Source organism: Neolamprologus brichardi, chromosome 2 (assembly GCF_056152115.1).
Source record: "Neolamprologus brichardi isolate AB-2024 chromosome 2, ASM5615211v1, whole genome shotgun sequence".
NCBI lineage: Eukaryota > Metazoa > Chordata > Actinopteri > Cichliformes > Cichlidae > Neolamprologus > Neolamprologus brichardi.
Genome location: NC_142105.1, coordinates 31,911,118 through 31,936,167, shown reverse-complemented (window position 1 = coordinate 31,936,167; position 25,050 = coordinate 31,911,118). Strand labels below are relative to the sequence as shown.

Here is a 25,050-nt window from a genome sequence, read left to right as displayed (position 1 = left end):
AGGTGTACTACTGCATATGTAAATGTAATAAAAGAAAAATAAACAAAAGCAAGCCCGAATATTCAGATATCATTTTATTTATTGTTCAAGTAACACAGTAGTAGCAGTGAAGGCACCGTTTTAACAGGACAAAACATTAAAAAATGACTTTTAAAGCACTTCAATAAAATAGAAGCTCATCAGTGTCGGTCTCCTTAATGCAACATCAAGAATAAGGCTAGTTCTCAGTTTCCTGAGTGTTAAACAAGACACCAAAATATTCTCACAGGCTTTTAGACGTTTGTAATTTTCTGTTTCACAACACAAACCCCTCCCGTTTTCTTTTTAAACAAAAGCCAGCCACAGTGGACAACGAACAAGACGAGGCATTCATCACAGCAGTTGGTATGAGGAAGATAAATCTTCTGACCTTTACTTGTCATCCTCCTGTTAGTGTGTTTTTCACTTTCCCCCCCTGTTAATAAGTCTCCTACTTCAGATGCAAACCTGTGCAAAAGGGCCTTCGTGCTATGAAAACCCTGAGATTAAGTAAACAGTGTGGTCTCCAGGTCGATGTTTGGGACACTCCACTCGGCACGTTTCCCCTCACACCTGGCTCAGGCTGCCCTCTCAACAGCGGCCTTTGTGTGTCGCTGCACATCTCAGGACGCTACATTATTTCCTGTACCGACCTTTGCGGGGCCCTCGGTGTATGGGAGAACACCAGGAGTCCCCCTAAATACCTCACAGAACGAGAAGTTTGAACTGAAGAGAAAAAGGCAAACGTTTGTTCTCTGACATGCCACCTCACTTTCTCTGAAAAAACACACAAATTAACTACTCCAGACTTTGTTCAGCGATGCGCCTTTATATTAGATTACTTAGGCCGCCTCCATCATATCGTCAACAATAGCCGTCTCCCGCTCTCCAAGCTGGCTGGTGAGGTCAGGAGGTTGTGAACCCTGAGTGTCCAGCAGCTCCGCCGGCTCCTCCGCCCCAACCACCATGGTGGCTGACGTAGAGTACGAGTGTGCCGGCTTCCCTCGCCGCCCCTGCTCTCCACGCCTTCTTTTATGGCAGCAGACGCAGTGCAGGCAGTCGTGGACGTTGTACTTGAAGAGGCGTCTGAAAGGGTGGAAAAACTGGTAGAAGAGCAGCATGAAGAGCACAGCCAGGCTGTAGCAGACCAGCAGCTGGACCACCAACAGCGGGGCGCACACATACTCATAAAAGTCCGACTTGAAGAAGTACCAGAGCGTGATGAGGAGGAAGTTCTCAACAAAGCGTCCACAGTAGTACATGGCCAGGCGGCCCCATTGCTGCCTTTTCTCGATGAGCTCTTGATGGGTGAGGTCGAGCTGCACCGCCGACCAGCAGAAGATGTTTATGCAGGCGTACAGCAACGTGAACATGCACAGCACCACCACAGTGTCCAGCTTAGAAAAGTTGTTCTCCACATTCTCAGTTAGAGAGCCTTTCCTGGCCCAGAACTCAACCCAGGGCAGGAAGAAGAAGAAAAGAAGGTTAACCATGCCGACAAGGATCGTCCAATGAGTGAGTGCCGTGCTGAAGAGGACCAGCGCCGTGACCCGGGTAGCAATCTCCAAGCCTCTCCAGACAGTCATGCACAGGTAAGCACAGGGGCGCAGCTGTAATTTGTAGTCATCAAATCTGATCTGGATGGCCAGAACGCTGCACACGAGGGCCCCGTAGGTGATGGAGATCAGGGTGATGATCATCAGCACCACTGGAAACACAGACACAAGTGACCTGTTAGACTTCACAAAAATTACTGTTAAAAAGTAGGTTTATTAACAGTTTGGGGACAGAGAACATGATTTATTCACTTAAAAAGATCAGAATTTAACAGACGTACAGCGGGGTCTGACACCGCATCAAAATTTCATGTCAACCTGGAAATTCTCAGGAAGTTCATTGACACGAAAATAAGAAATATACTGCAGAGTCTGCAGTGCAATAACCAGAGCATTGCAAAGAGGGAAGCATCAGGTGTTAGAACTAAGTGAAGGTGTCAGAGATCGATCGGTTATTGCAAGGAGAGAGGGGCTCAGCATTAATCTAGTCTTTGTAGGAGCTGAATTTGTTGGATCCAAAGTACAATCAGCCAAATCGAAAGTGTTCACACCATCACTGAAAAAAAAAAGCACAAGAGCGTCTTCATCAGAAAAACTTCAATCAGTAAAAGTTCATTGGAGAAATGCTCCCTGGTCTCTGAGACGAGCAGCATCAAGATGGGAAACCAAATCTAATGGTCAGCTGAGACAAAGCAGCGTTTCATTGTGAATGATGGAGAAAAGTTAATGCTGCTGATAAATTGTGAGATTTTGTTGAAGTAGCAGAAGATTTAAAGTGAAGAAGAAGAACAGGAGAATGGTGGCGAAACGTGATGGGGTAAAGCCTTCACTGGATTTAGGGGGATCAACACCAGTCTTTCAAGCAGACATCCAATCATCAGAGACCTGCTTCATTCTCTCGAATGCATTTTTTTGGGGGAAAGGATTCCCGCTGAAGCAGGATAATGAGCACAAAACTTGAAATTAGGGATGCACCGATACCGATACTGGTATCGGGTATCGGGGCCGATACTGTAAAATGTGTATGTACTCATACTCGTAAAAGTTAACCGATACCATGAACCGATACTAACTTATTTCATTAATCAGAGGGTGGCTTGTCATTTCTGTTGTAGTTTTTTAGATTGGCCACTAGGGGGCCAATTATTATTTTATTTATTATTTATTTTATAATTTTTTATATTTTATTATTTATTTTATAATAATTATTTTGTTTGTTTGTTTACAATATGGACACTCTGCAATAATTTAAAAGTTTATTTTATTCTCAAACCTAATTTGTATTTATTTTATTACAAACAGAAGTGTTTATTTATCATCCTGAAAGCTCGAGACAGTGCCAATAGTTCAGTGATATTTTGTAAAATTACAATGTGGAGACTCTGCAATAATTTAACAGAAGTGCTTATTTTTCACTTGAAATTTTTTGTGGTCATTTTTATTAAGATTTTATTTTTTATCGGCAGAGAATATAATAAAACCTGTCTTCCAATTCATTGCATTTGTGTGTGTGTGTGGTAGAAGTATCGTTTTTTGTACTCTGTATCGGCAAGTACTCAGATCCAAGTATCGGTATCGTATCGGTTTGAAAAAATTGGTATCGTTGCATCCCTACTTGAAATCACTGTTAAGTCACTTGACTTGAACTCAGAATATTTATGGGACACTAAGAGTGAAAAAGGCAACTTTTCCAGAAATATTCAGATGGATTATCAGGTTTTCCAGAAATGTGTCAAGTCCAAGAAACAACTAAGAAGTACTTATATATTCTGAAGGTCACGATGTAGCTTGCAATTCTGCCAATTCAACAAGATGATATTAGCGTTTGAGTTAAAAAAAATAAACCGTTCTTTAACTGCACCAGCAGCATGGCAGGAGGGGAGGAGACATTGGGCTGTTGGCCTGGGTATCATTCTGTTCCACTCTGAACGATCTCAACTACTTTTAGATGGACAGAAGGGGAAAAAAAGTCCTTCCTCTAGTGCCATCATCAGGTCAAAATTTCAAGTTGTCCTAAAAGCAGTGCAAAGACTGGCGTGTTAAAAAGCTAAACAGTGAGAAAGTGCTTTCTTACATGCTCCGTAGACCTTCTGTGTTGTCTGTCTGTGGCTTATTTACTGCTCTTGCACACAATATACCTCCAACTTCCAGAACATCATGAAAAAAAAATTTAATTGCAAAACACGGGTTGAATTTTAGTTAATTTTAGTTGGTTAATTTTAGCCACAGGACATCTATACTTTGCCACACATACCTAAAAATAATGTTTAATAAAACAAAATTAAATTTGTTCTTTTTTTCGTCACTATTTTTTGGTAAAGGGCAAAATAATATAATCATGTCCAGACGTTTTGGCAGAGGCAGATCTGTACATTTTCCAACATAATAATAATGGATTGCATTTATATAGCACTATTCATTCACTCTCACATTCACACACTGGTGGAGGCAGCTACAGTTGTAGCCACAGCTGCCCTGGGGCAGACTGACAGAAGCGAAGCTGCCATATCGCGCTGGCCATCACCAGTAGGCGGTAGGTGAAGTGTCTTGCCCAAGGACACAACAACCGAGACTGTCCGAGCTGGGGCTCGAACCGGCAACCTTCCGGTTACAAGACGAACTGCCAACTCTTTGAGCCACGATCGCCCGCCACATGATAGTAATGTTCAAAGGGCTCAGAGATGATCAATTAACATTCTGAATTAATGACTAGTAACCTCCCCACATCTTCATCTGCTTAAGAATCCACGGTCGTTTCTTAAAAAGCAAGTGGAAAGGCAGACGCCTACACATTGATGCGCTCTCAGCCCTGATAAAACTTGAATTGGAAGCAAGTTTAGCACAGAAGCTTAAATCCACCATGCAAAAGAGAACTGCATAAATTGTAAAGAAGGACCAACATTGACTCTGTGCATAAATGTAGAAGTCTACAAACCTATGGATTGCTTATGAATGTTCTTCACTTTATTATAAAATCGTGTAAAAATAAAAATGGAAACGGCAACGTGTCAAAAAAGAAGAACCGAGCACAGACTGCAGGCTGCACACCTCCAGCTTCTCAGCAGCTTTACATTTGCCGTTTTCACGCTTAAGCAGTGTGCAGAAAAAAAATCTAGATCTCAATTATTCACAGAAAATAAACAACAATATTTATGCCTGAAAACATGCCTGAAGCTGTTAATAAAAAAACCCCAAAACACCAGTTTGCTTTGGGGTCCTTTAAAAACGATTACACCACATCTGCTTGTGAGCACAGATGTCACCAAGCTTAAAGTTAGAGCATCAGTTTTATATTTGCATATTTCCAATTGTGTAAAATTAGAAAGTAAAAAAAGTTTAAATATACATTGTTAAGAATACAAAGCAACAAAAGTCAGTACATGTTTGAACTATTGCAGTTTAAATCTTGTTTTTTTCCCCCCCTCTACTTCTCATCTCTACCTTTTACTTTTCAATGCAAACCCCGCCCTGCTTGGCGTGGAAGTGTAGTTCTTTAACACCGATTTCTATTATTTATCAGGCAATGTTTTTTCCAGTTTGTGTTTTTCTGTCATTTTAAACCCAAAATGTTTTCTAAACTTAAGCCAGACAAGGTGCAAGTTTGACTTTTGTCTACTTGACAATTTTTTAAAGGTGCTTTGGATCACTGTCATGCCTGATCCTTCTCCTTCTGCCAGATTTGTTTTAAAAATGGCAGCAATCCTGTGAGCCAGCATTTTTACACATTCACAGACATTTATGGCGCCATCCACGAATATCATTAACGTAATATCTTTTGCACTTTAACGGCTCCTTACCGTCCAACGCCCACCTCTGTGGGTCGACAGCCGACACGATGAGCTAAAATCTGAGCCTAACGAATTCATCTTAACCTCATCTGACAAAAGAACGCACTCAATATTCTGCACACATCAGTTCAGATTATTTTCCCCATAATAGTTTGTGTCAAAATACAAGTAATGTGCACTTTGTGGTTTCTTTCGCCACGTCTGAGGTGTCACAGAAACTCACATTTGCACAGAGCTTTTGCTTTTTTGAAATCTCAGAGACAGACTGCACCGCTCTCAAGATTCATCCAAGTATTTCCAGAAGCACAGCCAACGTGTATCAGATTACTCATGCCATGACTGGTTCTATGCGGTTTGATTCATTTTTCCATTTATTTTTAGCTGCTAAACAAACTTCCTGCATGTTTCTCTCTCTTTATGAAGTCGTACGACAACTTTTTTTCAAAATCTGCTGGCATCCTCCTCCGCGGGGCGTCTGCACAGGCGTCTTCCTCGAGGAGCTCAGTTACAACACACACTGAATTACAAAGTCTTGGCTGGCTCGGGAACACCTTGGCATACTCGACAACTTATCTACAGATATTGTAATTACTAAAGGTGATGCAACTGTTAACGATGTGACATTTAAATAACATTTTTGCGGTAAATCTCCCAGTATTTGTGGACTGCATTTACATAAACGAACACTGGCAGTTTCTTTGATACACTATCAATTCAAAGTGATGAATCATAGTTATAAAGAGCTGCCAACCTGAATGATTTTCATCATTTTAATATTTTTAAGTTGTTTTTTTTTTTTAAAGATACCCTCATACTGATTCTTACTTCTTGTAGGGAGGATGTATTTCTCCTGGATGGTGGCGTACAGCTGGAGCGTCAGCTGCGGCGTGGAGCCCAGAAAAGCCTGGATGACCGCGGTGCGTTTGAAGGCATTCCTGTGCGTGGCCAGGATGCGCTCCGTTTGGCCAATTTCCCACTCCATCTCTGTCCCCGTTCCCTTCTTCAGCTTGATCTTTCTGGAGATGGTGACGTAAGGCTCTTCCTTTTTACCTGCCTTAAAATAGATCACCAGAGCCTCGAAACACCTGAGGAAGAGAGAGAGGCGTGTGTGAGAGTGAGCGAAGTAATGCTTCCACACCAACAGAGGGCAGTGCGATGTTGGGTTTAAATTAGAGGACGCCACGCTGGTATGTTGTGATGTCTGTGTTGTGGAATCAGCGCGTGAGAGTGTGAGCGCTGAAGGGCAGCAGAGGATCCGAATCAGACATCAGGGGCTCGTGTGTCGGGAATTTGTTTTTCTGCTTTGTTTTTAAAGGTTTGGACATTACGGCGCTGACACAACACTGCTCTTATGCATGTCACAGAAGAATGAACAAGCCTTTGGTTGCAAATCACAGCTATAAATACACACAGCACTGAGAGTCCAGCAGGGGGCACTCAGCAGGAGGACTACCCTGCTCCACAAGGCCTGGATGGATTACCAGAAAGTCTCAGGGTGTGGTTCCCTTAAGGTTTGCAAGGTAAATGCTCTCAGTGTTTGGTCACAGAGGGAAAAAAAAGCAGTATTCATAAGGAGGGGAAACAGGTTTTGCACTGAAAAGGGTTTCTGTGGAAAATGTATAGCCTCTGAATGCTCAACAAACGTCATGAAAAGGAAAAATAAACTGAATGTGGACTTAGGTGATATAGCCAAAGTGCAAGTATCTGGCCATGACAACACTGTGATAATATTCATTTAAAATAACCAGGAACAGACAGCGCTGTACATCTGTATTCAAAACACAGCCCTCTGAGTATTCCCACCGGAGCACTAAATCTCACATCACTCTATTGGAATGCCTTTTCCGACACTGTTGCTTCAGCTGCTTTTTTCTAGGAAAGCTGTAGCGTTTACGTGATCCTCTGTTCAACGCCTGAACTGTGTTTGACCCACGCTAAGATAGCAAGTAGGAAAAAAGATCGCATCGTCACTCAGCCTCACACAAGCACACGCATGCTTTATTCTTTACGCTGGCAGTCACAGGAAAGCCACTTGACTTTCATGTACAAGGTTTGCCACAGCGTTACGGAGAAGGCACGACCTGATATCATTTCCTGGAACTCTGGCAGTACAGTAGACTCGGGATGCAAAATATGCAAAATGATGGCACTGAACCTGAGCCAGTCTCCACTTAGGAGTCTGTAAAACGACTGAGAGGCAGGCTGAATTTCACTTAGAGAAAGGAAAAAAAACAAAGACAATCAATACCCCGACTTCAACAGAAGCATCTTATAGATTTATAGAAGGAAACACTGGTTGCTGCTCTGTATTTGCAGTCTAAACATGCAATCTGTCCCCTCGGTGTACAAATACAGCAGCACTGCGGGCCACATACCACACGAAAGAAGAGGAACTGCCTTTAAAAAACACAAGGTCAAGCAACTCAAGAAATGCTGACATTCCTGACTGGATAGGGCAGAAGAGCATTCAGGAAGTTCTTTCAGTAAGTCTTTAGCAACATCCTCCTGTTGTGGTCACTTGGGATTACGCCATCAGCTTCCGTGGCAAAGCCTCCTCAGACTGTTATGGTTGAGACACATAAGACGCTCAGCATGTTTCAACTAGTCCTGGTTGACAAAAAAGTAACTGTGTTGTGCATCCCTGGTTTGGTTTCATACACTTAAAGAGACAAGTCAAGACAAGTTTCTCATTAGATAACGTCTTTGTTTTACGTTGACTGTGAGTATTTTCAGATGCATGCACCAGTAATACAAGGCTCTGAAAAAACGGACAGTTATCTGTGAACATCAAGGGTTGAGATTCCTCTCTCGACAGCAGATATGGGATGTCTGACGGTGTGGCCACAAGATCAGCAATTACGCCATCCCTAAGTCACACAGGAAGCCGCCCATCTGAGCCAAGTTGCACCAGAGGTGATTTATTCACAGCGGCGTGGTCCATAATGATGCAGAACAGGATGAGCTGTACTGCAGAAACAATCATGGTGTCTGTTTTCCGGCCTCACTGCTGCACTCCCGGCAGGCATCAGAGACACAATGGATGATAACTGAAAAGCATTAGACATGCAGTCAGCAGAAAACTGCTTCAAAGGCCATTTTGAACCACTGGCATGAGCAAAGCTTTTTTAGGTGGAGGTGAGACGTGTGCTGGATAGAGAGCAAGTGTACACAGCTGACAGACCCAGCTGTTTTTTGTTAAGGTCGGCAGCAGGACCATCCTTGATATTTTCTCCTTTTACTCAGTCCCTCTAAGCTCCTTTAAAACACAATCTGAAACTGTTACCATGATCAGGACCCATTTATTAAAGTGCCAAATGTGAAATTATCTATGCCTATTAATTAGAAGGTACCAATCATGGTTTTCCCCCCTTTTATCTTTTATTCTTACAGTCTACTGTAACTTTTGTGCGTAAAAGTTCTAATATCCTTTAGATGTAATACTTTAAACCGGATTGTTATTTAAAACAATCTCTTCTTCTGATTGGTTCCTCTTCATAATTGAGCTACAGGGGTGTTTGAAGTTGTTTAGCTGTGACGTGGAAGCAACAACAAACACTCCTTGGCCACTTTTCTAGGTACACCTGTTCAACTGCTTTAAAAATGCAAATGCAAAAATGCATAAGGCAGCAGCTCAGTGCAATTAGGAATGTAGATGTGACCAGGATGACCTGCTGAAGTTCAAACCACGCATCAGAATGTGAAAGAAAGCTGATTTAAGTGACTTTGAATGTGGCATGGTTGTTGGTGCCAGGCAGTATCTTGGAAACTGCTGGTCTACTGGAGTTTTCCCCAAACAAACATCTCTAGGGTTTACAGAGGATGGTCTGAAGAAGAGAAAATATGCAGTAAGCATCAGTTCTCTCGCCAAAAAACCTTTGCTGATTCCAGACGACAGGGGACAATGGCTAGACTGCTTTGAGCTAACAGGAAGGCAGCAGTAACTCAAATTCAACAAAAGGAATGCAGAAGAACATCTCTGAACCTTGAATCAGATTGGCTACAGCAGCAGGAGACCACACTGGGTGCCGCTTCTGTCAGCTAAGAACCGAATGTTGAGGCTAGCCTTCACACAGGCTTAACAAAAATCAGACGAGAGAAGATTAGAAAAAGTCTGTCTGGTCCGACCAGCCTGATCATGTCTGCAGCGCCTTTTCAGATGGCAGGGTCAGATTTTTGGTGTTAACAACAAGAAAGCATCGATCCATCCGACCTTGTTTTATAGTTCAGGCTGCTGCTGGTGATGCAGTGGTGTGGGGGATAATGTTTTGGCAGACTTTGGGACCCTTAGTGCCAACTGAGCATCAAGCAAACCAACAGCCTGACTCTGTAGTGCTGACCATAGCTACTCTGTTCTGGACACAGCGTGCCCGTCTTCTGATGGCAGCCTCCATGATGGAAGCTTCTCTATCGTCCAGCTCACTCAAGAGAATCAATAAGTCATTAATTAAGATTGTTTTTGTCAGGTTACTAAAGCTTGAGTTCATCACCAAGACTCAAAAACACCACATTTGAAGACACACAGTGTGTTGACTGTTTGTCTTAAAGACAGTTTTTTGTGCAACTTGTAAAAAGTACAGTACTTGAGTAAATGTAGTTAAATTTTTACCAATGTTAAGTTGTCCTTCCTGCTGCTAACGTCTCCCAGTATCATTCTGCATTACTCTTTCATGTGGCTTTATCTCTTATATATGTTAATAATTAGATACTGTGGCCTTACTTCATTTACAGTAAGAACCACAGCTCTATTTGGCGATCCAGCATGCAAGTAGATACTCTTTATATGTCTCTGCTACATTGTTATGATTTTCAATTTTCACTTACTAAAACTGGTAAAACAGGAACAACGCGAGACTTGAATTCTTTTACCATATTTGGACACTACACTACATAATATAAGCTTAGATCAATAGTGTTGTCTCAGCACTTGAGATTTCCTGACTTTTGATTGGCATTACAAAGCATTGCCTGTGACTGTCAGCCATAAAGTAAGCCAACTTTTAGCCGTGCCTCTTTCTGCAAACTGTTCTTTCCAGGGCACCTAATCTGCAACAGAAGACAAAAAGGTCCACGCCCTTTAGTTTCACTGTAAATGCACCTCATTACGTCTGAGCACTGAGACAAATCAAAGTTAGGGAGAGAAACGGGGACGGAAGCATAGGTTTGAAGTTCGTGCATGTTTCCTTTCATACATGGCACGCCTCCACCTGTGTTTTCTTACATCAGTCATCGTGTGCAAAACAGGTATCTCAGCTCAAATCGCCGGACATGGAAGTGCAAGCTGAGCATATTTAAACAGAACTGCTCCCTCTAAAAACAAACTAGCTTTATCAAAGCTAGCAAACACTCATTGTTGCTTGACTGAAATGTATGCACTGGTGTTATTCTTTTTCTAGATGTGCTCATTTGTCTCACCTACAAGAATAGAATAAAGCATGCGTTATTTCTAGAAACCTTTGCAGCAACATCCAAAACCCCTTTCCTCTTTCTCTTGCCTGACTGGTCTGCAGCACAGAGACCTTTGGATGCCATTAACATAAGATGAGGTCATATAAAGTCATAAGTGGCATCGAGTCATAAGTGTGAAACATGTGCTACAAAGCGTGCTAGTAAGTGTTGTGCAGTCATTTGACAGAGTGACCACAGCCGTCGAGCGGTTGGCCATCAGGGAGACTTTAAATTAAAAGAGGGCGACGGGTATCATCGGACAAGCTGTTTGTTCTGAAGCCTATTACTATTCAACACACTGAAGGATGTGGGAGGTTGTGATGTTCACTCATCTAGCCTCTTCGTCATAATGGACTCGCTTTCCATCTGGAGTGTGATTCGGTTACCAAACCTGCAAATCTTTATTCAGTGCAAAAACACTGGTTCAACCGTAGTGCTGCAAGAGTGAGCAGCAAGGGACTGACATCAGTGGACGTGGATATATTTAAGCGTGGCAAAATTAGAGCTCATTACAGCTTTGCAGAGTCAAAGATGACATCCTGTCGTGTTTGATGAAGTGTCAAAAAAAAAAGATATTACATGAAAAAAGGCAGCTTAAACTCATCTGAGAGGGTAGATTAGGAGAATATCTGCCTTACAACCACAAGAGATTATGAGCTATCAAAAAATGACTGATAGTCCTATGCAGTTTTCAGTTTACTGGGTACGCGAGCAAAAGCTAATGAAATGTTCCAACGTTTGCAACTAGACTTGTTAGATTCAATTAAAGTGGCAGTTTGTTTGTAGTTCATGAAGGTACTGAACCCTAACAGGTGTTACTGTTCATTTATATCATGCATCTTACATCCTTAAGCAACTCGTCTCCATAGTTTTCTCCTGCTGCAGAGTCATTCCAGCTCTCAGAGGTTGCTGCCAGGCTTTAATGCATTCTGCAGAACTTGTCAATTTATAGACCATTAACTGTCCTGCACTGTTGATGGCAGGACAGTCCTAAGTGGGCATGCAACTAAGTGGGAAGTTGCATGCCCACTTAGGACTTAAGGTGAACTAATGAGATTCAATGATGCAAGTTTTCTCTGTTAACTGCTTTGTCTCTAACATGTCAGCCATCAGTGAAAAACCGCTCTTGTTTTGTCAGTTTTAAAAGTCGTATGGTGTTTTTATACTGCACTGCAGATAAAGAAACATCAAGTCTGTAAAAATCTGTAACATTATTGCTAAAACATATATATCAAATATTAAAATGGCATTTAACTGTCTGTTTACATGCTACTTGTCACCGTTTCATGCAGTCAGCAGTGGCTGACATCTAGTGAACTTCCCTACAGTGTAAAATCAAAGCTGGAACTGGAATGACTGGAAATTAAACTGGATTTATGGGTACTGGAGATGTTTTCTTCTGCCTTTAAATGCCCCTGAATGGTAATTTATCACAGACGAACCTTATTATTGTGGGTAAAAAGGTGTAATAACAAAAATGACAAGCAGTAAAGTATCCTGATTTCAAGCGCACACACTGGCCACGTTTCCCAATTACCTGATAAGCGGGCCCAGCAGCAGCAGGTGCAGGAAGAGGACCAGAGGACGGTCCCGACCCAGGTCTCTGTGGATGAAAGTTAAGGCTAGCTGAATGAGCACAGCGGGCACCAGCATGAAAACGATGGTGAAGCTCATCCAGATCACATCCTCGGTGCGATGGTACATGCTGCAGAGCACGGCGGCCGTGATGAACTCAGCGCAGTAGAGCACGGTGGCCAGCACGACGCTGAGGGGAGGACGGGCCCGGCTGTGATTGACCACCAACATGACCCCGTTCTCCGCCACAGAGGAGCACTGCTCCACGTCCGAGATCTCCCCGTCCTGCTCCCCCATGGCCACTTCGCACATAGTAATTTTGATGTTTACGCCACTGAAGTCAGAGCGCCACTTTAATAGGAACCTGCCTCCAAAATATTTCCTTTGATGCGCTGTCCCTCCAAACTTTCCTCATTACGTATAACTTGACTATCCGACTGCGGGCATTCACTCATCCCCGACTCCCCGCGGAGGTTTTTGTATCCTGTTTTCCCGTCGTCGTCGTCGTCTTCGTCTTATATTGCGTTTCGGTGTCTCCGCGTTTGGCCAAATGGAAATCACCTCACTGTCCGTTTGTGCAGCGTCAGTGTGCAGGATTGGCAAAGTTCAGCCCAGTCATACACCCTCACAATAACTCCAACCGCCCGACGATCGTCCAAACTCGGCGGTGATCTGAAGCGTCCCGATCGCTCGTATTTGTTCCTGGTTAAACAAAGAGGACTTGGCTCCGGGCTGGAGGTTTTTTGAGTGGCTCCGTGTTGGCGTGTGGCTGTTGTCGGGTCATGTTTTCAGTGTTTCATGCAACAGCTGCGTCAAGTCAGGCCGAAACTCAGAGAGGCACCGGAAATGATGGGTGGCAGCTTTCAAAATAAGTAAGACGAGCTCATTGAAGGTAAGCTCGGGTTATAGGTAAACTCCCCCAAATATGGGCAATACGGGTACAAGGAAGACTCATGCTGAGTGTGTGCACAAATGAGTACACAAGGTGGAAGGAAAGGAAATGAGAAGTGGTGACATATACTCATATTAAAAAAACAGTGTTGGGGAGTAACGGAATACATGTACCGCCGTTAGGTATTTAAAATACAAAATATGAGTAACTGTATTCCGTTACAGTTACCGTTTAAAACGGTGGTATTTAGAATACAATTACTTGGTATTTTCCTGTTTCATATTGTCGCGGGTCAGGACTGTTTGGGTTTTGTTTGACAGTTATGTGCCGTTGTTACAGGCCGGGCGGCAGCGTTATGGTTGCCATGGTTACAGGGTGACGGTTCTCTCTGCGACGTGTGTTTCCTGGGTGAGAGCGCGCCTTTTTGTTGTTGTTGTTGTGCTAATAGAATGCTAATAGAAATAATAATAAGAATGCTACAGGCATAGCTCTAAAGAATGTAGCATCATAGGCAGTGTAGTCCGTGCTGCAGGGAGAATGGACTGCCATACACGTTATGTGTCTGTGAGCGAGGGAGGGAGAAAAAGGCGAGTGGAAAAGTATGAGCTGTCATCGAGCAGAAACGGGAGCTGGAAGCCTGTAAATATAATAATAACCACTGCAGCCAAGAAGAGAGCCTGACGAGCCCAGTTGTAAGTAAGCTATTAAGACTCGACTGTACACCGTGTTCGTGTTTTCCTCTGAAACAATAAGTTCCGTTGGAGCAGCCTTTCAACGCCTCTCTCTGTCTCTCGCAAGCAAAGTTGACCCAGACAACAAAGTAAAGCTAGTTTTCGGCTACGAGCCCAACACAGAACCCACCGTATTAGCCAGAGGTCCCTTTACTACGGTTTGGAGCCGCGGACCTTCAGTAACAGTAATAAATCACAGCAATAGTACATTCATGTAGTTGTAAACAGCATGATAATATATTAAGTAATCCAAAGTATTCAGAATACAACGGAATACGTTACAAAATACATTTTGGGGCATGTTTTCTGTAATCTGTAGTGGGATACATTTTAAAAGTAACCTTCCCAACACTGTTAAAAAATATAGGCTACGCACACACACAATATGGGAATATTATAAACATTATTTGTAATTGTTAAAGTGCAGTTTACTCTGTCAATGACATACAGCATGGTTCACGATTAATCAAACGAGTTAGTAGATAACCTAATTAGTAGATATCAGAGATAAGAAACTTTTAATGATAGTCAGCCTTTGTTTAAAATATAGCAAAACAAAGGAGATAGAAGTTTTAAAAAGTGTTTAAGGTTTATTTTCAGTGGGCAAACATGTGGCTGGCTGCATAGGAAAACCCCCACTGGCACTAGAGCTACTACAACTGAAGGAGGAGTGCATCAGTGTTCATCTTCAGTAAGTACTAATAATCTGTTAGAAAATGTTATACAAACCCTAACAATCATTGTGTTTTATTCTCAGACTAACTTCTCCTCTCACACACACAGAGGTAAAACAGTGAGAAACAGCGCTACACTTTTATTGCATAGAGTATACAAATGGAAAAGCACTGTGAGGGCGAGGGCACAGAGATCATTTTCACTTCCATTTTTAGTTGCCACATGGAGGCCGGGCTTGGTTGTGTTGTAGTAACCTTCAGGCCTGAGAGTGGAGCAGGCACACGAACAGCTGCAGGGAACTCCTAAAACTGCACTCAGTCTCACAGAGATATTTCCTCCCTATGTAACTGTTAGTTAGAAGGGCGCTCATTAGTCAATGCGCTCTGCAGTACAAGTGGGAACCATTTGGTTGTTTGCTCATCTATTCACGCAAACAAGGGTTATCACTGTTCAAGGAGCATGAGAAAGCCACAAGCTGGAGTGAATTTGCCTGACACCTCCACTCAACCGCACATTTAGGTTTCAGTGTGGGGGTTCATTTCAGTTAGTATCTGAGCCTTTTTCTGGGATTTTCACCTTTTCTGATCAATTAGATTAAAAAGCTGGTGGACCAAAAGCTTTTAAATAAGCCCCCACCCTCCTTTTTTATTTTGCTAAACTAGAAAAGAAAAGAAGCTCAGTTTACACCATTGTGGATATAACATTGTGCCATAATTTCCTCTTCTCTACAAAAAAACAAACAAAAAAAACAGAGGAAGTTTTTCCAGTTTTTCAACACAGCTCACCCAAACGTGACCTCTTCTCGTCTAATCAGCTGCCCTGTAACTAATCATGCCTGGCATTGCAAAAGGGACCTAAGAAGATAGAAAGCTGACATGTGTTGGTGTGCTGTGTTATTAGTCAGTCAGGTCAGGAAAAGGGTGCGCTGGTTGTCTGTTTACAGTTTTTTTTAACAGTCACCCTGGGTCTGTCCAAACGTGTACATAAGAAAGAGCAATGCAATCCCAAGCATACATTCATTACTTTCCAAAATATCTAACAGTTCACTCGACGGTTTTTCAAAGCAGAATGTGAAAAGCAGCCTAATGTAAGCTGAGAAGCAGTAGCAATATTGGAAGTTGGGGGTCTTTGAAACATGATAGCAGTGTGGACAACAGGAGGAGATAGGGGTGTGGTGCTGAACTGCTGCTGTTTATCACTGTGTGTGCGTGGGTGTATGTGTGTGTCAGCTGACGCAGGGCTGTGGTCAGAGCTTTGGATGAGTTTACTCAGCAGAGGGAGGCAGTGCCTGATTGGAAGTCGGTTTAATGACATAATGAGATAAAGCTCTCACAGAAGCCACTGATCCCAGTCTCTGAAAGAAGCCATTACATATTTATTTGCTCACAAATGAAATCATGGCTGCAGAAACCCCACCTCTTTCACTCACCCTTAACTATGTGTGGGTTTTTCGCTGAGCATCGGGCTTTAGGGGAATCTGTAAGGTGACTTGTTTTGAGATGAATTTATAGTATTGAAGGGTTTTACCTGCACTGAGGAATTTTTCACAACTAATTCCGACAAAGAGTTTTATCCACTAAAGACAAAGAACAAAATTTGGTTGTCATTTACTGACCATTTGTTTACAAATGGTCAGAAACAACAAGAAAATATATTGATTTGATTCAAACAAGACAACACAGACTAACAGCCTTTAATATACTCAGAGTGATTGTGCTTGTGTGGATTCTGAGCCAATGCTGAGCCAGGAAAAACTCTGGATTTAGATTGTATGGTGCACAGCAGTCACAGGCAACAATAATAGATCCGGTGTCGATGGCGCCATCTAGCGGATGATGTTACACACAAACTGTATCGGGCGGCTTAATTAGGGTATTAATACCATTATGTAATATATTCAGATGATGCTTTCCTAATGTTAGAATGAATGGCTGATACATAAATAAATATGTAAACAAACTTGACTTTGCTTTTTAAACAAAGAAGAAAAAAAAACAGAAATAAAATAACACGTTATTTATTTCCTCCTAATTATTCACACTCAATGGATTTTTTATCTTTATCTGTTTGTTGTTGTTGTGCTCTTTGAGAAATGGAAAAAAATAAGACAAAAAGATCTCAAAAGTCACATCCCAGCCAAAATGGTAAAAAGTCACCCTATAAGAAAGAAAATGAAAAACAAAATCATATGCACAATATTATGCACACAGATATGCATAAAGGATCATATATCCACTAATAATTGTTGCATTTTTTATTATCCAGCCTCATCTACAGTTCCCCTTTAATCCCCTAGAATATTTTCCCATGTATTCATTTTATAAATAGAATCATGGTCACTAGAATTTGGCTTTAAAAAAATAGAGAAAATCCCTCTTTAATGTCAAAGTAAAAAAGAAAGACTTCTACCATTAATTTCACTTAAAATAACATTTATCATGTAAAGTAACTGGCTGCAGAAATATTCACCCCTTTCAAGTATAGCCACATTTTTCCGTGTGAACGCCAGTTTTGCTCTATTTTTCTTTGGGAGACTGCTCAAGCTTTCCGAGGGTGCACGGGGATCAGGTGTGAACAACTCTTTTTGATTTGGCCACTTAAAACATTCCTCTTGTTGTTTTTAAACCATTTCTGCATAGCTGTGTAGCTTTTGCTGAATAAAAGCTAATAATTCTTAGTTGCCTGCTGCTGCCACTGCCCTGTTTCACAGTGGAGATGGTGTGCATGGCTTGATGTGCACCAAAACATAGCGTCTAGTCTGAAGGCTAAACAACCTTCTTCCAGTCAACAGCGGAGTCTCCCACATGCTCTTGGATGAATGTGAGATTTGGGTCTTTCTTTGCAACGAAGAGATGTTTCTACCTTTTTTTTAAGCACTAGCAAATAATTTTCTAGGCACTTCTGACTGGTCATAGGTGTCCTGTCTTGGTGGCCTCCCTCACCACTCTTCTTCTTGCACAGTCACTCAGTTTTAAGGAGGATGACCTGCTCTAAGCTGACTTACACATGTGCCGCTTTCCATTACCTGAGCTCCAGGGAATGTTCAGTGACTTGGATTTTTTTTGTACCCATTCCCTGAATTATACTTTTCAGTAACTTTTTCTTTGAGTTGCTTTAGGTGTTCTTTTATGTTCATGGTGTAACTGTAGCCAGAAATATTGATTAACCAGTGACTGGACCTTCCAGACATGGGTGCCTTTGTACTAAAATCACTTGAGACACATTCACTGCACTTAGGTGATATCCATTTCACAAATTGTGCAGTTGCTACAACCATCTGGCTGGACCGCTTTTGAATTAGATCAGTCACTTTAAAAGAGGGGAAATATTTATGCAGTAACTTATTTTACACGATATATTTTTATTTAATTGTATAAACCTGTTTTCACTTTCACATTAAAGAGAATTTTTTTCATGTAAGTTCTTGTCAGAAAAGCTAAAAGATATCAAAGGAGAGCCAAAAAAGGAGAAAACATCCAAATGGCATTTTATGTTTTCCTGATAAACCTTCAGTCCGAGGGTTCCCAAGGATGTTATTTTTACAAGACCCAAGCAATAAAAACATTGCTGCCTATAAAGCACCCTCTCCTCGTGCACTTGCACCCCCAGGCATCCTCTGTCCAAGCACTGATGGGTCTGATCTGCTCTCAAGGCACAAGGAAGCACAACACAATATTAGGTGGCTGTAATCTTTCTGTTTTAATTGTAAATTCAGTGTGACACTAAACGGCCCTCGTAGTGTCATTATCTCACTGAGAGACTGAGATTGTGCAGCCTAAATCCATCTTTCTGTCTTGACCAAGAAAAGGAGATCACAGCACGCCACAGATCACACCACTCGACAAATTTAGTTTTCCGGGGATGGATATAAGCGCCTTCATTTGGTCGAGTTCCAGAAGGACCACGCCATCCAATGGGATTAGAAGTTGGTTCAGAGAGCTCTGGGATTGGTTGAAAAGCCAATACAACATTTTCCAGATTGCACCTCCCACATGGGGTGACCAAAGGCTTAGTGTGAGCCTGATTAGTTCTGTAGGCGATGGGTACAAGATGTCAGTGAAGACGAGCACCCAAACAAATGCATGGACATAGACATACTTCTGTGAGTATTCATTGAGCAGAAGGCTAAATCTTTCAAATTTGCAACTTTTACATGTCGTGGTGTCAGGTAATAGCTCCTGCTGAATTTAAAATGCTTTTCTGTGAGTTATAGAGTCACTGCATTTTACCAGGCATGTGACACTGTTGGTGTTTGTATGAAAAATAATTTTTTCAGGCAGTTTTTCTCATGTAGAAAAAATATCAGTCATAACTGCTGCTTTGTTTTAGAGGGGAATCCAAATTGATTAACTGTTCTTTTATGGTAGATTTAAAGTTTTCATAAAAAATTGTTTGTTTGTTTTTTTTATCTTTTGTTCTGATTATTTGGGATTTTTATCAAATTAGATAAAACTGTTTCTTGTTTTCCATTGTTAGTAGTCCAGTTTCTTCTTTATTTATGCCTCTTAAAATGATAAAAACTTAACTGATGTTTTGTATTTTAAAACTACTCATGACTAACTAATCTGGTTTAAATGTCTAAAACAATGAGATATGAAAACCAGTCCTCCTTACACCATAGCAGAAACAGGGGCGGCTTCTTCTACAGCCGGTACAAACATGGAGCAGCTTGTTAACAACACTGTAAAAGCAGGCCATTCTAAACTGGCTTTAGCAGATTACAGGACCTGAACAGATGCACTTGACAAAGGAAGATCTGCTTGTGTGTGTGTGTGTTTTTAGCACATGCCCTACCTCTCATGCACCTGCTGCGTGTTTATTGGGAAGTTTCAGGATGACTGCTCATGCATCCAGTGACATGTTAGAGAGCTTCTATGAGGCAAACACACATTCAGTGGCAAAAAGACAATATGAAGAGAAGTTACTGAGAAACATCATGCAATACTTGCTTGTAACGGCTAGAGGTGGGAATCACCATACATCCCACGATACGATATTATCACAATACTTAACGCACGATACGATATTATTGCAATTTTTTAAAATATTTTGCGATATTCAGATTCTGTACATAAAGGTAAACTTTATCAATATTCATTTTATCTAATAACAAAGTCTCACACTCAGTCTTTCTCTCATTTCAGTTTTATTGTTGACAAACTGAACGGTTTGTATTACAGTCTAGTCCAACTTAACTGAACGCAACCATCTGGTACAATTATAGCTATTCTGAACTATGCAGTTTATGAAAACTATGCAGCCCCTTCAGCAACTGAAGAATTTGAAAGTAAATTAAAACAAAATATAATTTTACATTAAATAAAAAAGTTTTAAACTTAATTAAAATAAAACATGTCTTAAATTAAAATAAGTAAACTGTCATGTTTATTGCTGCCAAAAACAAGTTAAACACATTTGGACAGTGAAGGAATGTCAGGATTCTTGCTCAGAAAAAGGATCAACATGCTCTGAAGTCAGAGCACAAAAACCTTTTTTGTAACAAAATATCGATTTCTGCTGTCCCTGTATCCATACATTATTAGCAAACAAAATATCACCATACTACACAGTATCGATTTTTTTCCCCCACCCCTAGTAATGGCCTATCTCAGGGGTACTTGGAGAGGCTTGAGCCCATATGTTAGATATGTTAGCAATTAAGAAAGTATTTGTGAAGAGTGTGGCTGTTGAGAAATCCTTGATGTAGTTCTGATAGATCATCGGTTTCAGAAGGAAAAGAAAGAAAAAGCTCTCAAAATTAGATTAGCTATTATGGTGGACTTTCTACAGAACTGGTGTTAGTGGTGCGTTAGTGGTGGGGTTCTCAGAACTGTGATGACCAGGAGGCTAAATGAGAGGACGACATGGATAAGTTGCATCATAATGGACATTTTAGTTGGAGTAGAGAGCATGGTGTTTTATGTTTTCAATTATGATTTGGTTTACGGTTGTTTACCTGTTAATGAGGGGGCTGTTATATGTCTTCACATCAAATTTAGGAAATTTTATCTGCTTCAGTGGACAGAAGAGTTTATGTTAAAGACAAACCTGCCTGCAGTCTTGCTTGCAACTATCATGCACAGACATGAACTGTTTAAAGTAGTGCATTCTTTCCATGAGGGCTTCTACTGGCCCGGAAGCGGCGCCCTGGATAACCCTGGGCAGTGAATGCACTGTCGCGAGTGACCATCTGTAAACGTCTCCTAAGTCCACAGGAGACAGACACAAAGCATCTTTGCGATGGGCCTGGCCTCGTTCCCAAGTGACTCAACCTTCCAGCCTTATCTGCGTATGTGTGTGTGAGTCACACTGAGATTTACCATCTGTCTGCAGGTACCAGTTCCAGAAAAGATGGTGGCCACTGTGCACACCTTGCTCACCTCAAGTAAACATGTTCAACCTGATGAGCAACTGCTGCAACTGGGTCTCCAAAATACAGGAGCCAATCAGGTACAGATATTACACTTTCGCAATCTTCCTGCTGAACTTACTAAAAAATAAAACACTTCCTCTCTCAATCACTCGAGGAGATTATTTTTAGACGTTCTTGTAGCATCAGCTCATTGATTGTTCCTAAAATCCACAGAAGTCACCTTAAGCTAATATCAATCTGCATTCGTCTGCAGGAAAGTGACCATTCTTGTGGTTGGTCTTGACAAAGCGGGAAAAACATCCTCCATCAGAGGCATGCTAAGAGGTATGCATGCGGCTTTACCGAGGGTTCAACCTCAAGTGTTTATTTCAGAAATACAACAAGTAACCACCTGTGTTTCCCCCCTTCAGTCGCCAATGTTGTCGAATCAGGACCCACACATGGCTGCATTAGACATGAGCTGAGGGTGGAGAATTACCTGGTCACACTCTTGGATGTCGGAGGATCAGCAGAGTCCCGTGGCACCTGGAGGGAGCTCTATGGAGAGGCTCATGGCATCATCTTTGTTGTGGACTCTGGTGACAGGCAGAGGATAAAGGAAGTCAGGGAGCTTCTTTCGGACCTGTTGAAGCAGCCGAGGGTAGCAGGAAAACCTCTACTAGTGTAATTACACTCTGTTTTATATGTCTGAATTTTACATCAGATCTCAAATCATGTGCAAACAATGCCCCCTGGTGGCTCACATGTAAAAATACAGAACAAAATATTAATTGTGACACTTCTCTTTTGCTTTCAGCTTGGCCAACAAACAGGATAAAATGAATGCTTTGCTGGGTAGTGAATTGATTGAGATATTGTCTTTAGAGAAGTTGGTCAACCAGAGCCGCTCTCTGTGCCATATTGTAAGTAATATTTCAAAATGATCTAATCAGACTTAAATCTTGTTTAATAAAATATAGACAGCGTTGCATTAAAGGGGGGGACGCCTTAGCTGTGCAAAGAAACAGAGCTTTCTTTCTGTTTCCACTCAGGAGCCTTGTTCAGCCTTAATGGACCTGCGGCGCTGGTCAGACAGAAAGACTCTGCGAGGTCTTCGCTGGTTGCTGCGAGCTGTTTGTCTGGATTATCCAGAGCTGTGTGCTCGTGTAGCTCAGGACAGCAAAAGGCCTCTGGAGCCAAGAGAGAGGGAGAGGAATGGAAAAGCAGAGAAAGTGCAAAGAAAAACCAAGGTCGAACGGTAAGAAAGGCCTTCAGAGCTCAAATATTGCAGATAAAGGCATTAATCTTTTAACATGAATTTGTTATTACCTCAGAATAAGATCCAGCAAGTCAGATCTGGGCAAGGTTCATCGGCCCAAAGACAAGGAGAAAAAACCCAAGAGCGAAGGAAAGCTGCAACCCATTCGGAATATGCTGCAAAAGGTCAGAAAAATATCTTACATTCTTTATAAAACTTTATAAAATGTAATGCGATCAGCAGCTAGGCCATAAATTCTTCATAGAATAATGATGGTACCATCGCAAATAATGATGGTGATTCTCAAAGTATTTCTAATGCTTTGCCAAGATCATAAGAAACACACTAAAACTTGTGTAAGCAAAAACTCCTGAATCCTAAATTTGTTTCTGTGGCATATCTGTTGTATTAAACCGCACATGTAGATGCTGTCTGTCTTCGTGTGTTTGCTCTACTATGATTTTATCTGTTGCATTAAATGTTCTGTTTTAAATTCATTTCAATAGGGCTACGATCAATGATTAACCTGACAATTCTATTGATGATAAGTCGAAATGTCGGAATGCATGATTCGTTTAACAGTCTGCATTTTCAGAAATCCAGAAAAATGCCCACCTCAGCTTTGGAGAACAAATTCTCCCATTCTCTTCTTTTGAATTTTCATTTTGGTGATGTGGCAGGTGTATAAACTGCACTTTGCTTTAAATTAAATCTATTTCCAGGACACTTCACTGAAAAAGAAGCTAAAGAAGAAGAAGAAGAAGACAGTTAAGGTGAAGGAAGGTGAAAAAGACGAGGGACCGCCGAACGAACACGAAGAGGAAGAGGACGGTGACGCCAATGAAGGAGAGCAAGATAACTCTGGTCACAGAGACAAAGCCAGCAGTGCTCTGATCCCTCCAAAAAAGGGCAAACTTAAACGCAAAACAAAGGTGAAAGAAGAGACGCTGGATGTGCCAGAATCACCCGAGAATGACGAGAAACCACTGAAAGGTTCCCAAAAGCAGCTATTGGATTACACTCAGTTTTAGTGGTTAGCTGTTTAAGAATCTCAAATCTACTTTTTTGTTTTCTGTCTAGTTAAAGGAGAAAGAAAGAAGAAGAAGAGAGTTGTGAAAGTGAAAAGAAAAAACAAGATCAACACAGAGGAGATGCCAGCAGCTTATTCGCAGCCCGTGGACCTTTCTGCAACCTTTGGTGAGCCTCATCCACTTCTTCCATCCACCAATAAAATACAGTAACCACACTTTGGACTCTGACAGCATGAAATCGCAGTTTTAATGTTATAAGTTCAACCTGTCTCCTGGCAGATCTTTACCGGAAAGCAATACTAGCTCTGAAAGAGCGTCAGGATCAGGGACAGTGAGAGTGAATCGTGCGTGTCTCCTGCCGCCCGAGTGTGAGGATGCGGGTCCACAGCAGACGTATAGAACATACTGCAGCCCTTCACATACACTACTATTTCTGTATCTCTTTCCATGTTGTAGACTTTCAACCTGATTCCTGAACCTTTGGAGGGAATTTGCAGACTCCGAAGTGTAGTGAAGGGCAGGTCTGAAGAGTTGTGCTTTGATAAAATAATATCACATTGTAAAAAAAAAAAAAATAGTGTTAAATATAAACTTGTGTACATGGCCAATGCATCTAAGAGGATTTTGTTTATATACATTTTTGCAGGTTTGAATGTAAAGAAAACTGGATTTTTAAACTGTCTGTTTTGTTTTTTGTAATTATTGTTTAAACATTTTCCCATAATAAACGGTGTACTGGGGAACGTTCTGCATATTGTCGAATGGCTCACTTGCATAATACACTAGTATATATTATATAATAAACATTTGTTAATACATTTGCATAATTTCAGGAAACTGGCTCGTGCTGGGCAGCGGCTGCACAATCCTCTGTTTTCTCCCACAGTCCAGAAACGTTCACGTGATGTTAACTGGTGTGAAGATAAGGCGGTTGAGCGGCTTAAATGTAGTATAAGGTGCTGAATCTGTACTTTTAGGTGTCGTTTGATAATTAGTCATGCATTTTTCCACCTTTCCTCCATCTGGAGAAACTGTTTACCAGATTGCCCGACAGATTTGAGACTTAGCTCTGCAGTTTCTGGATTTGGCAGAATGATTTGTGAGTTTCATCCATATCAGCTGCACTTCAATAGCTTTCAGCAAAACCTACTAAAGGAACAAAAGATAATTGTGATTTGTTCGGTGGTCCTGATCATCAGTTATGATGCAGCTTGTGGTTTCTTCATTCCTTACTGATACATTTAGAACCTTTTCATATTAAACTGTCCTAAAATATGCCACAGGATTATTACTGCAAGGAGAAAAGTACAATAAATCCAATCAAATAGGATGAAATAAGCTGAACAGCTCTCATAGAAATATGGGTGTTCGCTTAAGGAGTGGTTGAATGGTAAATTAAATACATTATAGACTCACATTTTACATTAAACAGATATTTCTTTTGTCTTTTATAAAAACCTGCTCAACTGGTAAGAGAAACTAGTGACTATATAAAAAGGATATTTAAGGAAGCTTTGCTTTTTAGGATCCTAAAATACCACCCGGTGCTCTGATCATCAAATGCCAAAGCCTGGCGACATTAGTAACATATGCTTTATTTTTCATTTAATTGTAACTCAATCTTTAAAATCTACAAAAATCCTATTTCTAAAGCTGTGCAGGCAAAAGAAAATTGCCAATTAACGCAGGAGGAAACTGCAAAATCCACTTACTAAGTGAAAGAGCTCTG

At 41.3% G+C, this 25,050-nt stretch overlaps 2 protein-coding genes across 5 annotated transcripts; one reads left to right on the top strand and one right to left on the bottom strand.

The window, feature by feature from the left end:
* Positions 1 to 701: 701 nt before the first annotated feature.
* On the bottom strand, positions 702 to 13,432 carry xkrx (XK related X-linked). The gene is made up of 3 exons (XM_006781212.3): positions 12,345 to 13,432; positions 6,188 to 6,447; positions 702 to 1,726 (listed from the first exon to the last, which is right to left on the bottom strand). The coding sequence occupies exons 1-3, from the start codon at positions 12,692 to 12,694 to the stop codon at positions 861 to 863; spliced, it is 1,476 nt and encodes a 491-aa protein (XP_006781275.2). The 5' UTR covers positions 12,695 to 13,432; the 3' UTR covers positions 702 to 860.
* arl13a (ARF like GTPase 13A) lies at positions 12,672 to 24,068 on the top strand. Of its 4 annotated transcripts, none has more exons than XM_087851343.1 (11): positions 12,672 to 13,274; positions 14,606 to 14,696; positions 21,014 to 21,130; positions 21,307 to 21,377; positions 21,464 to 21,716; positions 21,850 to 21,955; positions 22,085 to 22,290; positions 22,367 to 22,475; positions 23,013 to 23,283; positions 23,371 to 23,487; positions 23,601 to 24,068. In XM_087851343.1, the coding sequence occupies exons 3-11, from the start codon at positions 21,072 to 21,074 to the stop codon at positions 23,654 to 23,656; spliced, it is 1,248 nt and encodes a 415-aa protein (XP_087707469.1). In that variant the 5' UTR covers positions 12,672 to 13,274; positions 14,606 to 14,696; positions 21,014 to 21,071; the 3' UTR covers positions 23,657 to 24,068. The 4 variants fall into 4 exon arrangements, with proteins under 4 accessions (XP_087707469.1, XP_087707463.1, XP_006781277.2 ...); XM_087851337.1 differs by lacking the exon at positions 12,672 to 13,274 and adding an exon at positions 13,499 to 13,966; XM_006781214.2 differs by lacking the exon at positions 12,672 to 13,274 and having other exon boundaries at positions 13,988 to 14,696.
* The last annotated feature ends 982 nt before the right edge of the window (positions 24,069 to 25,050 follow it).

Coding starts and splice junctions, on each gene's coding strand:
- xkrx (XM_006781212.3), bottom strand. CDS start 12,694: ATGTGCGAAGTGGCCATGGGGGAGCAGGACGGGGAGATCTCGGACGTG. Junction 6,448..12,344: donor CTGCTGGGCCCGCTTATCAG/GTAATTGGGAAA, acceptor TCTCTTCCTCAG/GTGTTTCGAGGCTCTGGTGA. Junction 1,727..6,187: donor ATACATCCTCCCTACAAGAA/GTAAGAATCAGT, acceptor CTGTGTTTCCAG/TGGTGCTGATGATCATCACC.
- arl13a (XM_006781213.3), top strand. CDS start 18,763: ATGGACATAGACATACTTCT. Junction 21,378..21,463: donor CATCAGAGGCATGCTAAGAG/GTATGCATGCGG, acceptor TCCCCCCTTCAG/TCGCCAATGTTGTCGAATCA. Junction 21,956..22,084: donor GCCGCTCTCTGTGCCATATT/GTAAGTAATATT, acceptor GTTTCCACTCAG/GAGCCTTGTTCAGCCTTAAT.